This window comes from Miniopterus schreibersii (genome assembly GCF_964146895.1).
Source record: "Miniopterus schreibersii genome assembly, chromosome: 11".
NCBI lineage: Eukaryota > Metazoa > Chordata > Mammalia > Chiroptera > Miniopteridae > Miniopterus > Miniopterus schreibersii.
The window spans coordinates 1,497,508-1,511,403 of NC_138111.1; the positions used below are offsets into that span (position 1 = coordinate 1,497,508).

Consider the following 13,896-nt stretch of genomic DNA (forward strand, 5'->3'; position numbering starts at 1 on the left):
AGCTGATGGCTCCCTCCACCTGTCTCCTAGTTTGGACTGGGGCCTCTACCAGAAGCTATTGAACTCTGGGATTATGGTTGGCATGGTTGGAATCTAATTCATGAGAGCACATATGTTGTGAATGAGGTCATGTTGTCTGAATCAACCTTGGTTTCCATTTGGCACCCTAGTGATGGGGCAGAGGGCCAGGGGCAGGGCCAGCTGCTGATCAAGACAGTGAAACTGGCATTCTCCGTCACCAACAATGTGATTCGGCTGAAGCCTCCTTCTAATGTGGTGTCCCCCCTGGAGCAGGCCCTCACACAGCACGGTATGTATGTGTTCTCTTCCAGTCAGCAACGTTTCTGCCCCTAAGTACACACTTTAGGCTGTGTTTTTAGGGGCAGCGGTATTTTCTGATTAACTCCTTGAAATTTGGGAACGATCACCAGCTCCCATCCTGGACTTAGAAACAAGAGGACTGGATTGTATTTCCTTTCTGCCTCCTACTGATGACAGAATGATTGGACTGCATGTTCAAAGTCAGACTGCGTGGTCAAAGTGTGGCTGCAAACAGCTGTGTGACTTTGGGCACATTATCAAACATCCCTGCCTTGGGTTTCTTGTCTATAAAATGGATAATAGTAGTGTCTACTTTATAAGATTATAATGAAGGTTAAATTATAACCTGTAAGACATGGAAATCCTGTTTAAGTATTAACTGTTATTACTTCCTGACCTTAAACTACTCATTCATTCTCTCTGGGACCCAATTCCCTCATTTTCAAGCAGGTGTTGGGTGATGTCTGACCTGTCCTACCTGTGTCACTGTGGGAGGAAGGTCTTTGCATTTCAAGCAGCACTTCAGTGCCGTGTCCTCTGTGCAGCCCATAGGATAAAAGACTCTAAGACTCTGTTTACTTGAAAATCTCTTTCTTTCTGCTTATTTATTTTTAATCCTCACCCAAGAATATTTTTTTCCATTGATTTTTTCAGAGAGAGTAGAGTGGAAGGGAGGGAGGGGGAGGGCTGGGAAGAGAGAGAGAGAATTTGACGTGAGAGTGACACACCAACTGGTTGCCTCCTGCACAGGCTCTGGCGGGCTGGGGAGCAAACCCACAACCCAGGTGTGCGCCTTTGACCGGGAATTGAACCCTCTACCTGTTGGTCTACAGGCCAATGCTCTAACCACCGAGCCAGACTGGCCAGGGCTCTTTCTGCTCCTAACGAATTGCATTGAGCTGTTTTTCCCCTAATCCTGCTTGTCCCCTGGGCTGCTGAAGAGAGAATGATATGGCCACCTGGATTCGCTCTGGTCCCCCAAATACTTGAGAGTAAATTCCCCCACATGTGAGCCTTTATGAATAGCACCCTCTCATAAGAGCTTGGCTCAGGCACGCTTGGTGTCTAAACTATTCCCTGTACTTCTTCAGGGGCCCATGGGAACAACCTCATTGCTGTTCTTGCCAAGTACATCTACCACAAACATGACCCTGCTTTGCCACGTCTGGCCATCCAGCTGCTGAAACGTCTGGCCACGGTAGGATCCCACCTCACCAACCAAAGCCCCAGAAAACCGACTCTGTGCTTGTGACCATTCTCACCTTCTCCCAAGAAAAGCAGCTTATTTGGACTTTTCTGACTTTTAAGTGACTTGCCATACACACACAGTTGTGTTTTATGAGGATATTTTTTTTCTAATTACAACAGTCTTACATACTCATTTAAAAATGTTTATTTAAATGATACAGATAAATGTAACAGAAAGTTAAGGTACCTCTGACCCCTCGTTCCAGATCCCCTATGAGCAGGTTGGTACGCACTGCCCCAGGTTTGTCTGTCTGTGCTTGTGTAGTAAAGGGTGTGGGGGTGCGTTTGCTCTTTTCAGAAGTGGGGTTCCACTACACGTGCTGTTCTGTGATCCTCTCCTCACCTAACACCGTGTCTGCTATCCCCCACGCGGCACGCTTGGAGCTGCTTCGCTCTCCCTCATGCCTGCCTGGCGTGCCGTCGAGCGGGTGTGTCCTAATTTATGTGGCTAGTTTCTGTCTTTCACTGTTATAAACAGTGCTACAGTAAACATTATTGTCCATAGAATTCTGTAAACTTTTGTTTACTGTTCCTAAAAATTAGATGTCAGTGAACATTTAAATTTTTATTAGACATTTCCAAATAGTGCTCCGAAAAGGATGGTTATGGTTTATACTCCTAACACCAAGTCTTATATCTTTGCCATATGCTTTCATCAGTTTTTTTAATCTTTGCTAATCTATTAGGCATATCCACGTTATCTCATTTTTTACTTTGTGTTTATTTAACCATGAGAGAGGTTGTGCATCTTTTTACGTTGATTACTGTTCTCCTGTGACTTGTTGGGCATCTTGTGCTGTAGTTTGGGGTGATGTGCCTTTTGACCCAGAGCTATATTATATCTGGATGTTTCCCTTTCTGGCCATTTTCTGAGAGTTCTCCAGCACCCTTCCGTAGGGGCCTGTTGGTTTTTCTGGAAGTAGAGCTCTGAGCCTGTGTGTCCTGGTCTCCACCAGGTGGCCCCGATGTCAGTGTATGCCTGCTTGGGCAATGATGCGGCGGCCATTCGAGACGCCTTCCTGAACCGCTTGCAGAGCAAGATTGAGGACATGCGCATCAAAGTCATGATCCTGGAATTCCTCACGGTTGCAGTAGAGACTCAGCCAGGCCTCATTGAACTGTTTCTAAATCTGGAGGTGAAAGATGGCGGTGACGGCTCCAAGGTGAGCCTGTGCCTGGGATGAAGCTGGGAGACGGCCCCTGGGAGGTGGGTGCTGGGCTCTGCGTGCTCAGTTACTGATAGTGGCTGTGGCCCTGAACTCTCACCTGCCCCTCTTGCAGGAATTTAGCCTCGGGGTATGGAGCTGTCTCCACGCAGTGCTGGAGCTGACTGACTCCCCACAGCAGGATCGATACTGGTGCCCACCCCTGCTGCACCGTGCGGCCATCGCCTTTCTGCATGCCCTGTGGCAGGACCGGCGGGACAGTGCCATGCTGGTTCTCAGGACCAAGTAGGTCTCACTCCTCCAGAGCTCTGTCCTTGTCTGTAAGGTGGGGTAACAGTAGCTCCTGTCTTGGTGGTTTATTGTGAAGAATCACTGAGCACGTCAGTGCCTGAGTCTCTGAGTGGGAGTGCCACTCTTAGCTACTCTCTTTTTAATGCTGCCACCAGCAGGCGTCATCTTCACTCTGAGGTAAAAGTGTGTTAACCTTAGAGTTCCCGCCTTTTGTGTTTCTGCCTTCTGCCAACCCATACCCATTGTTCTTGAGAAACTAGGGTCAGGTGAGTGTGGCTTGCTGAGCCATTGAACTGAATGGAACACGCTGTGTTTCATTGGACCCTGTTTGCACAAAGGGGAGGAACTTTAAAATGGCTAAACATGGGAGTCTGCGTCCTGGTTTCCCTCCTCACTTTCTCTGAGGGGCTGTGGGAAATGGACAGTGGAGTGAACCCTGAGAGTTTTTATTGGTCAACTCTATAATATACAATTGTGTGTAAGAGGAAAACCCATGTAAAATCATACTGTATCTCTGGAACCTTTACATTTCTGTAGGAGCAAGTGACCTTTGAGAGTTAGGACTGGGACTGTGAGAATGGGAAGCAACCACCAGAGGGAGGTGGAGAGGGAAAGGGCTAAGGAGAGCAAGTGTGGTGTACAACATGTATTTTCTTTTTAGACCCAAGTTTTGGGAGAACTTAACCAGTCCCCTGTTTGGAACCCTCTCTCCTCCCTCAGAAACGTCTGAGGTAAGCTGTGGTGGAGGGTGCACAGGGGCTGACAGCTCCTGGGAGGAAGGCCGGGCTGTGGGGCTGAGCTGTAGAAAACAACACTTCCCCTCAGGAAACAGCCAGGACATTTCCTCCTAGGAATGCCTTCTCAGGGGAGGGCTGGCTTCCCTTCCCGATGTCTTGCTTGGGAAGGAAGGTGGCATGCCCTGCTCTGTGTCAATGGCTCCGTGGTCTCCTCCACTTAATTGGAGACTCTGTAGACCTGATGCTTCTACTCTTGCAAGTCAGATACTCATCACACTCAACAGGGAATGCGCTCCTTTGTGGGGGGACACGGGAAAGAGGCTCGCCTTGTAATTAGTGTCTGCTCTGCTCTCCCTGCCACAGCCCAGCATCCTGGAAACCTGTGCCCTAATCATGAAGATAATATGCCTGGAGATATATTATGTAGTTAAGTGAGTCCTTTCCCCTTTTGAGAGTTTAATTGAAGGTTTGGGAGGGGACCATGGTGGCCTACTACTGGGTGCATGGCTGTTTAAGCCGGGTCAGAGGAGAGAGCTGGTTTGGAACCATTTATGGGGGGCCACTGTGCTCTGTCCCTGGCCAGTCCATTGATGGCGTTTATGATTGTCAGAGTTACTGTGAAGCAAACTCCATGTGCTCGGAATTTTATGGAGGAGGAATCCTGGAAAAGGCCTCAGTCTAACCCATTATGTTGAGCAAGAATATGAGTCCCACACATTGGAGGGATCTGGAGCCATCTGCCTTTAGCCCATGTGAGGTTGCTTTCTCTGCCTCAACAGGGTCTGTGCCCATCATATTCTCCTCTGCTTTCAGAACCTAATGGTGGGTTTTGTGTTTTCTTGACACTCAAGGGGCTCACTAGACCAGTCACTAAAAGATACACTCAAGAAGTTTTCCAGTGAGAAACGCTTTGCCTACTGGTCAGGGTATGTCAAGTCCCTGGCAGTTCACATGGCCGACACAGAGGGCAACAGCTGCACCTCCTTGGTAGAATATCAGATGCTGGTCTCCGCCTGGAGGATGCTTCTCATCGTTGCCACCAGTCACGTAAGAACCTCCTGGGCGAGTTTTCCCTTTGGTTTCCTAGTAGTGATGAGCTGGGGTGCCCAGCAGTTACAGCCCCTTGGGATGAATGAGTCAGGGTGTTTTCCTGAGAGCTAAATGTAACAGGTTCTGTGTCAAAAGGTGAGGGCTTGTGGGTATTTGATGGTATTGGGTCCAATAAGAGACCCTTAAGGAAAGTAATTTGAAATCCCTTCAGACATTCATAAAAGATTCCTATAGCTGCCTTTGCAGCCCCTAGAGTGCCTTGGCTAGGTCTTCGGGGCCCCCTTCATCTGCCTCACATGCACATGTATTACTTTCTTGTGCCGTGTGCCCTGTGCACACTAGGGTAAATATTTGTTGACTAGTCAGGTAGCTGTAACAGCTGCAGCAGCACCCTCTGGAGAGCTGTTTATTTTCACTGGTCCTAGAAACTGCATTTCCTGGTCTTAGAAAAAGAACAGAGGCCATTGTCTCTGTACTGTGTGTCTACTGAGAATTGGTTTTTAGAGCGAGAGTTAACATTTGAGAAGAGTTTGCGTTGTTTCTCGGTATTTTTTTAGTGGCTTGATGCCATCATGCTATGTAGGAAGGACGTGGTGTTGACTGTTCTTCCCGGGGAACCCAGAGCAGTTCCTCGGCTTCATTAATTGCCTCAGCTTGGTCGGTGCCCCTTGGTTCAGGCATACTCCTACATCTGCGACCTGTTTCCCTGGTGCCAAACTGCATGGCATAGGGCCTTGCTGTGGCACAGTGGGCATGGAGCCTGGGACTGCAGATACACCGAAGGCTCAGCTGTCTTTGGGGAATAATTGACACACACACCCCCTGGGAATAACCTGTGTGTCGCCTGCCTTTGAGGCCCTCGCTAGGCAGTACTTCAGTTGTTCTTGAGAAATCCCACCCTCATCTTCCCCTCCGTGGAAGCCTGTCTGGCTAAGTCCAGGGTATTGATCATCCACCCACTCACTGAATGGATGTTAATGGAGTGCTTGCCATGTGCCAGGCACCAGGCTACAGCAGTGAGCAAGGCAGACAGGGTCTTTGATCTCATGCAGAGTGTCCTGAGAGGGAGGCAAATTGTCAAGAAACTCACGAGGAAATACAGTTTCAGAGTGTGATAACTCACTACAAAGGAAATAATCAGGAAGCTATGGCAGTGAACGCCAAAATAGGATAGGCCTGGGCAGGGAGGCCCTCTCTGAGGAGGTGATGTCCAGATTGAGACCTGAACATGGGAAGGAGTCTTCCAGGTGGAGAGCTTGTGGAAGAGAGTAGTCTAGGCAGATGACTCACAAGTGCAGGAGTCCAGAAGTGGGAAAGAGGCAAGAGGCCATTAGGGATGGAATAGAGGGAACACAAGTGGGTATGATACCAAAATCAGTTGGTGCAGGTCCCATGGGGCCTCCCAAGCCTTGTGGAGGTGTTTGTATTTCCCGTGCACGGGGCAGCCTTCAGAGGGTCTGAGCAAAGAAAGGACTTAATCAGGAGGAGGGGAACCTGGGTTTGATTCTGACCGCATCTAAGGGTAGACTGAGAAACAGCAGGGCCCTCAAGCCCACTTGAATCAGGGAGACAATGACTTAACAATGACTAATTGCCTGACAGAGGACCCCACATTTCTTGGCTTCTAAAATCTGGGAAATTTTCCCAACGGACATTTTTTCTGTTCCCTTGCAGGCAGAGATAATGCACCTGACCGACTCTGCAGTGCGTCGCCAGCTCTTTCTTGATGTGCTTGATGGGACCAGAGCGTTAGTAAGTGTGTCTGGGAGATTTAACATTCCTCCCGGGAGAAGGTCTCCAAGGCCAAATAGCAGCTCATGAGTCTGCAGCCGTGCATGTGGTCAGGTCAAAGGGCTTAGTAGGCCTGGGCAGCCTGGGGCTTCGGTGGGGAGGGGCAGAGGCCTGCTGCTGCTTGGCCAGCCCCTGGCCACTCCTCATATCCCATCCGTTTAAGCTCACTGCTAGGAAAGGCCGAAAGGTCCCTTGTGGTTGGAACTGGAATCTTCTGGCTGGGCCCGCCCACAGGAAGCCTGACTTCTAACCAGTCTGCTGTCCTACCTCAGCTCCTGGTCCCGGCCTCAGTGAACTGCCTGCGACTCGGCTCCATGATGTGCACTCTGCTGCTCATCCTCCTGCGGCAGTGGAAGAGGTGAGCGCCGTCCGGAGAGGTGACCTGCAGGCCGGCGCTGCCATCAGGGCCTGTTCCATCTTGACTGCCCCTCTGCCTTCCTGACGGGGGTGAAATGGGCATGAAATGGGCCAGCTTTCCATCATGCAGTGGGACTGACAGCCAAATGCCCAGTGGGCATCCTTAGTTGGATCAGAGGCCGTTGTGGCCTTTCTGTAAGCTGTGTTTTCCTCTCCTTCTCAACCCCATGTTATTTCTAGAGAGTTAGGTCCTGTGGACGAGATTCTTGCACCCTTGACAGAGATCCTGGAGGGAGTGCTGCAGGCAGACCGGCAGCTCATGGAGAAGACCAAGACCAAGGTGTTCTCAGCGTTCATCACTGTGCTGCAGATGAAGGAGATGAGAGGTGAGAACCAGAGGGGGTGTGGCAGGAGCAGCTCCCGTCCCTGCTGGCAGGGCCACTCTGGTGCAGAGCCAGACTCTCCTCCTGTGGGGGTAAATTTTCAGTCTTGGAACTCTGGTCTTTTAAAAAAAAATTTTTTTATGTCTTTATTGATTTCAGAGAGAGGAAGGGAGAGAGAGAGAGATATGGAAACATCAATGATGAGAGAGAGAATCATTGATCAGCTGCCTCCTGCATGCCCCCTACTGGGGATCGAACCTGCCACTGGGGCATATGCCCTGACCCGGAATTGAACCAAGATCTCCTGTATCATAGGTTGATGCTCAACCGCTGAGCCACGCCAGCTGGGCAGAACTCTTGTCTTTAGGAAAATTCTTTTTCTTCCCCTCTCATGGGGCAGATATTCTCCCTCTGAGCACCATACTATATTCCCAGCTGGCTGCCTGGGAAGGAAACCTTGGTGTGTAGTGAGAGGTGGCATGGTGAGTGTGACCGTGTTCCCTCCCTGTCTGCTCTGCAGTGAGTGACATCCCCCAGTACTCTCAGCTGGTGCTTAACGTCTGTGAAACCCTCCAAGAGGAGGTGGTTGCGCTCTTTGACCAGACCCGTCACAGTCTGGTCTCAGGCAGTGCCACAGAGGACAAGGACAGCATGGAGACAGATGACTGCTCACGGCCCCGGCACAAGGACCAGCGTGATGGGGTGAGGGCGCATCTGGGAAACTATCTGTCCTTTCCACATGCACCCAGCAAGTATGAACGGCCTGCATGCTCTGTGCCAGCCCCTACGGGTGATTAGTGAACAAGATGGACAGTCACTGCACTTACAGAGCTCATAGCCTGGTGGGGAAAACTAATCCATTCAGACTGCAGAGAAGTGTTGGAGTCCACTGTGGCAAGTCCTGCAGGGGATAAGTGCAGGGAGAAAGTACAGCATGGGGTTCTCACCCAGTCTAGAGACTCTGCGGGGAAGCACCCTTCAGCGGTGACCTAACTAACGCAGGCTGTTGTGAGCACAGATGAAGTGGGGCCTGGAGAGCTGGGGGTTAGATGACAGGAAGCTTTGTCAGCTTTTTTTTATCTGAGTCCTCACTGAAATAAGGACCGATTTAAGGTTTTTAAGTAAGGGTGGGAAGTGGTCGGATTTGTACTCTAGAAAGATCCCTCTGGATGCCATAGCAAACTTTTTCAAACTGTGGATCATGACCTCTTACTGGGCCTTGAAATGAGCTCATTTGGTGAAGACCAGCATTTTTTAAAAAATGACATAGAATAAAATATTAGCCTGCTTTACAGGGTGTGTGGATAGATATTGTTCAATGAAAATATGTAAGTATGTAGATACCAGGGCACAGTGTAAAGGTGTTTATTGCTGTGGTCAGGGTAGGAATGTTTGAAAAGCCACTGGTAGAATTGTTTAGGGAGGGTCCAGAGAGGCAGGAGGAGGACCACTCAGGAGGTGATTGCAGTAGTGCAGGGGTGGGGCACCGATTCCATTGGTGGCCGAGTTGGGTGGAGTGAGCAGATGTGGGACAGGGAGTAGCACGGACACCGCTTGATGGCAGTTTGGGTGGTAGGGGAGGGAGGTCATGGCAGCCCTGTCAGCCTAGGGTGGCTGTCGTGTGGGTGGAGCTGCCAGTTCCTGAGAGGCGGGTGTGGGGGCAGAGCAGGGATGGGGAGATCTGAGTTGTGCTCCGGCCTAGCTCACTCAGGAGGCGTATGACCACGTCTCAGGAGCTGGGTGCAGGGCTGGCTGGCCTCTCCTCTCCCTCTGCCCTGCTGCTCTGCCCCACCTTTACCTCTGGGCCCCAGCAGGTGTGTGTCCTGGGTCTGCACCTGGCCAAGGAGCTGTGCGAGGTGGACGAGGATGGTGACCTGTGGCTGCAGGTGACCCGCAGGCTCCCCGTCCTTCCAACCCTCTTCACCACCCTGGAGGTGAGCCTGCGTATGAAGCAGAACCTGCACTTCACCGAGGCGGCGTTGCACCTGCTGCTCACCCTGGCTCGCACCCAGCAGGTAGGCGGCAAGCCCAGGGCAGGAGGGAGCCTCCCAGAACTGTGCTGGGCAGGCTCTGGCACTATTTGTGTTTCTCCCAAAAGCTCTGGTCTGCCCTGAGAGCTCCCCCTGCCCTGGGCGGGCGGCTGCAAGGACAGGTCCCATTTCATTCCATGTCCTTTCCTCCCAGGGAGCCACAGCAGTGGCTGGAGCCGGCATCACCCAGAGCATTTGTTTGCCCCTCCTGAGTGTGTACCAGCTCAGCACCAATGGGACAGTGCAGGTGAGTGCCATGGCCTGCCAGGCGGCTTGGACTGCCAGACCACTTCCAGCGGAGAAGTGCCCCTGTAGCCCCTTCACTTGCCCCGGAAGTTGCTCTCTTTAGTGGCTCATGGACTGCACTGATGACTGGACTCCTCCCTGCCCCACTCACCTCCAGCAGGAGAAACTCACAGCTAGTTAGTGGCAGACCTTAGTCTAAAACCTAGGATTCTTCTATTTCTGCCTAGTACTTTCTTTGTCACTGCTGGCCTTGGACCCTCTCTGGTCCTGCTGGTCTCCAGGCAGCGATCATACCCACCAGGAGGTTAGCTGCTGTGCCTCATGGAGGCCCTGCTGTGCCTGTCAGCTGGGTTGCTTGGTACCGTGTCCTGATGTTGTCTCCCATTTTTGTCTTAGACACCTAGCACCTCTAGGAAGTCCCTGGATGCCCCCTCTTGGCCAGGGGTCTATCGCCTGTCCATGTCTCTGATGGCACGGCTCCTTAGAACTCTGCGCTACAACTTCCTGACCCAGGCCCTGGACTTCATGGGTGTTCACCAGGAGCGGACCTTACAGGTGAGGGGATACCAGGGGTGGGCCCATTCTGGTCTTGAGGCTTTGGTAGTTGAGGGGTGTCAGTGCCCCCATATCTGTGCTCTACGGACTACTGGCTGACAGGCGAACCTGTGCAGTTGTTCTGCCAAGTGAGGCAAACGGTCTCACTCAGACCTAACGCCAAACCACCTGCTGAGCTACCATTTCAGTGTTTGTGGGTCCACATCTGTCCTCCCCACAGGAGGGCGGGACAGGTATGTCGGGTCCCTGCATCACCCCATCTTTCCCTCCTCTCCCCTCCCAGTGCCTCAGCGCAGTGAGGACAGTGCAGAGCCTGGCATGCCTGGAGGAGGCGGACCACACTGTGGGCTTCATTCTGCAGCTCTCCAGCTTCATGAAGGAGTGGCACTTCCACTTACCTCAGCTCCTGCGGGACGTCCAGGTGGGGCTCACATGGGTTCCTGGAGGGGCCTGGGGAGATGTTTGGGGACGGGGTGCAATGGGCACTCTCGGGGACACCTCAGTGAATTTTGCTTAGGGAATTTTACAAGGCATGGTTTCATGTTGCTTTCTCTGGAGCTAAATGTTCCCCTCCCCAGCATAGGGCAGCCTCATAGATGAAAAGCCTGGGCCTTATTCTTCAGACCTCGGTTTGCACTTTTAGGAAGAGGTCTGAAGCTGGGACCCCGCAGAGAGCAGGGCAGGGAAGGAACACAGGTTCTGGAGTCATACTGGCAGCTGGCTTTGCTGGTGTGTGACCTTGGCCAAGTCACTTTCCCTCTCTAAGCCTTTTTCGTCTGTAAAATGGGGAGATGATCCCCAGCTTATTTATGGACTGAAGACTGATGTTGTGCCTGGCCTTTAGTTGGGTCCCTGGGAAGCCGTCCAGGTGTCTGTTGACCCAGAGTGTGCAGGTGCTCAGTGAGTCAGGAGCACAGTGGTATTCCCTAGAGACCTGTGTGGTTGGTCTAGTCAGTTGGCTGAGGCTGCTATCATGAGAAGCCCCTCAGCCTCCCATGTTTGCTGCAGGTCAACCTGGGTTACCTGTGCCAGGCCTGCACCTCCCTCCTGCACAGCCGGAAGATGCTGCAGCACTACCTGCAGGTACCCTCCCCCCTCCCCCCTGTGGCTGCCTGGAACGCCTCACCCTGGCTTCTGTGCTCCATCTCCACTTATGTTTCCTCCAGAACAAAAATGGAGACGGTGTTCCCTCAGCTGTTGCCCCCCGAGTTCAGCGGCCACCCACAGCTGCCCCTGCTGCCCCCTCCTCCTCCTCCTCCAAGCAGGCCACTGCTGACACTGAGGCTTCGGAGCAGCGAGCCTTACACGTGGTCCAGTACAGCCTCCTCAAGATCCTCAGCAGGACCTTGGCAGCCCTGCGCCACTTCACCCCGGACGTCTGCCAGATCCTGCTGGACCAGGTACCAGCATCCCCTGTGCTGCGCCACCAACCTCCACAGTGGTCCGAAGGCCTGGCTGTGCCCTGCTCTCTCTCTCTCGAGAGCTGTCTGGGGTCCTAGCTAGGCCCTAGAATGCTCTGGTCTTGCTTTGCAGTCCCTGGACCTTGCTGAATACAACTTCCTGTTTGCCCTGAGCTTCACCACTCCCACCTTTGACTCTGAAGTGGCCCCCTCCTTCGGGACCCTTCTGGCCACAGTGAATGTGGCCCTAAACATGCTCGGAGAGGTGAGTTGGGTGCTGCCTTCGTCCCGGTTTACCACTTCCTGACTGTGACCTTGGCATGTTTACCTGGCCTTCTGAGCTCATTCCTATCGTAAGAGGAGTGTGGTAGAGCCTCCTTCTGCTGAGAATTATGGTGAGAACTGAGTAACTTATACGATTGCTTAGTGCAGGACCTGCCAAGTAGGAAGCTCTCAGTGAGTCGGAGTGGCCACTGCTACCTGGATTTGTTTTTTCGTGTGTTTATTACCCTGTCTTCCTTTTCCTCCAGCTGGATAAGAAAAAGGAGCCCCTCACTCAGGCTGTGGGGCTCAGCACACAGGCAGAAGGGACCCGAACACTGAAGTAAGAGCCCTCCTATAGTTGGGTCTGGGGTTGGGCAGTCATCGGTTAGCTATTCTCCTAGCCCAGTGGCCCACCTGACTCCTGCCAGCGTGGCCCTCTGCAACTGTGCCAACCCTGCCCGCCCCAGGTCCCTCCTGATGTTTACCATGGAGAACTGCTTCTACCTGCTCATCTCCCAGGCAATGCGTTACCTTAGGGACCCAGCTGTGCACCCCCGGGACAAACAGCGGATGAAACAGGAGCTCAGCTCAGAGTTGGTACGAAGGGATAGGGGGTCCTGACTGGAGGGGGGCACAGTGGGGAAGCCCCAGCCCAAGGGTGGGGGGGTGCTGGGCCTCATCAGGCTGCTTTTTCTCTCACAGAGCACGCTGCTCTCCAGCCTCTCGCGCTACTTCCGCAGGGGAGCCCCTAGCTCCCCTGCTGCTGGCATCCTCCTCTCGCCTCAGGGCAAGTCCACCTCTCTCTCCAAGGCCAGCCCTGAGAGTCAGGAGCCACTGATCCAGCTAGTGCAGGCCTTCGTCCGGCACGTGCAAAGATAGGGCAGTGGCATGCGGCCCTCCTGCCGTTCTCCACCAGCCCGCCCAGCAGCCTGACGGGGCCTGTTGGGGCCTGAGCAGGTCCTGTCACCCTCTCCTGAGTAGCCACAACCCCAACCACCCGCACACTGGCATTATTTTGTAATAGATCAAGAGGTCAGCAGCAGGGGCAGGGAGCCACAAGTCTGCTGTGCACACTCGTCACCTTCCCAGTGCCCCAGAGCCCCAGAGGTGTATCCTTTCCTTCAAGCATTCCCCAGAGCACTTAACCTCGGCCCAGGGGAGAGATGGGGAGCCAGTGTTGCGTGTGGCCAGGAGGGGCTGTGTGCACGGGTTTTAAATGTTTTCCATGCTGTTCTTGCAGTTTTTTTGGTAATACTGTGGTCTATTTATACAAATATTAAAGTACTGTTTATATACAACCGTGTGATGTGCGCCTTCAAAGCCCAGGAATGGCTAGCCAGCTCTCAGTGCCCAGAAGTCTTCCTAGGCAGGGGCCCAGGAGAGGAGTGGAGGTTCGGGGAAGGTGGAAAGTTTGACGGTTGACTAACACCCCGCCATGAATGTTCGTGGGGGGGTGCTGTGTGGATTCAGATTTTCCCTTCCTTGGCCCGCCCAGGTCTTGTCCCCCCACGCCTGCCACACACACATCCTTCTACCAGCTGGCAAGCTCGTCCTTGGGTGTGGCCTTGAAGCTCTGCTCCCTCCTCTATTTGTAGTTGGGCCCCTGCCTGACTCTCCTTGGGCCTCCTGGGGGGGGCTGATCATGGGTGGGCGTGGCCAAGAGCCTTAATCCAAAACCAGACTTGTAGCCCAGACCCACCATTTGAAATTTCTAGAATCACTTTCCTGAGCTAGAGTCCCTGTGTGGCTACTTGTCCATTACAGAACCTAGAGGAGGGAACTTTCTGACCTTCCCTCACCTGTGAGGACAGAACACGTGGCTCAGTGCTGGGCCCACAGGGGGCGCTGGCACCTACCCATTGCTGGAGCTTAAACCATCAGCTTTTACAGTCCACAGCCCTCTGCCCAACTTTAGGAAAGTTCTTGGGAATAAAATGTCTGACCTGCAGCTTTGGGGACAGGAGCTATGCTCACTCCCATCTGAGCAGCAGGCCCTGGGGGAGGCAGTGCTGGGAGCGGTGCCCTAGAGCTTTCCCTTCCCTCTGCCCCGGTACTTC

The 13,896-nt window shown here is 52.9% G+C and overlaps 1 protein-coding gene across 1 annotated transcript in view; it reads left to right on the top strand.

Annotated features, from left to right (window-relative positions):
* The window catches only part of NUP188 (nucleoporin 188), a 43,089-nt gene extending 29,952 nt beyond the window's left edge, over window positions 1-13,137 (top strand). Inside the window, exons 24-44 of the mRNA XM_081151835.1 lie at window positions 171-310; window positions 1,413-1,519; window positions 2,526-2,732; window positions 2,851-3,020; window positions 3,688-3,757; window positions 4,127-4,194; window positions 4,615-4,810; window positions 6,488-6,565; window positions 6,877-6,962; window positions 7,202-7,347; window positions 7,865-8,046; window positions 9,159-9,359; window positions 9,529-9,621; window positions 10,017-10,175; window positions 10,459-10,596; window positions 11,184-11,258; window positions 11,342-11,575; window positions 11,709-11,840; window positions 12,106-12,179; window positions 12,307-12,436; window positions 12,542-13,137. Of these exons, the coding sequence (XP_081007961.1) occupies window positions 171-310; window positions 1,413-1,519; window positions 2,526-2,732; window positions 2,851-3,020; window positions 3,688-3,757; window positions 4,127-4,194; window positions 4,615-4,810; window positions 6,488-6,565; window positions 6,877-6,962; window positions 7,202-7,347; window positions 7,865-8,046; window positions 9,159-9,359; window positions 9,529-9,621; window positions 10,017-10,175; window positions 10,459-10,596; window positions 11,184-11,258; window positions 11,342-11,575; window positions 11,709-11,840; window positions 12,106-12,179; window positions 12,307-12,436; window positions 12,542-12,718 (2,863 nt within the window). The 3' untranslated portion in view covers window positions 12,719-13,137. The remainder of the gene's footprint in view (window positions 1-170; window positions 311-1,412; window positions 1,520-2,525; window positions 2,733-2,850; window positions 3,021-3,687; window positions 3,758-4,126; window positions 4,195-4,614; window positions 4,811-6,487; window positions 6,566-6,876; window positions 6,963-7,201; window positions 7,348-7,864; window positions 8,047-9,158; window positions 9,360-9,528; window positions 9,622-10,016; window positions 10,176-10,458; window positions 10,597-11,183; window positions 11,259-11,341; window positions 11,576-11,708; window positions 11,841-12,105; window positions 12,180-12,306; window positions 12,437-12,541) is intronic.
* The last annotated feature ends 759 nt before the right edge of the window (window positions 13,138-13,896 follow it).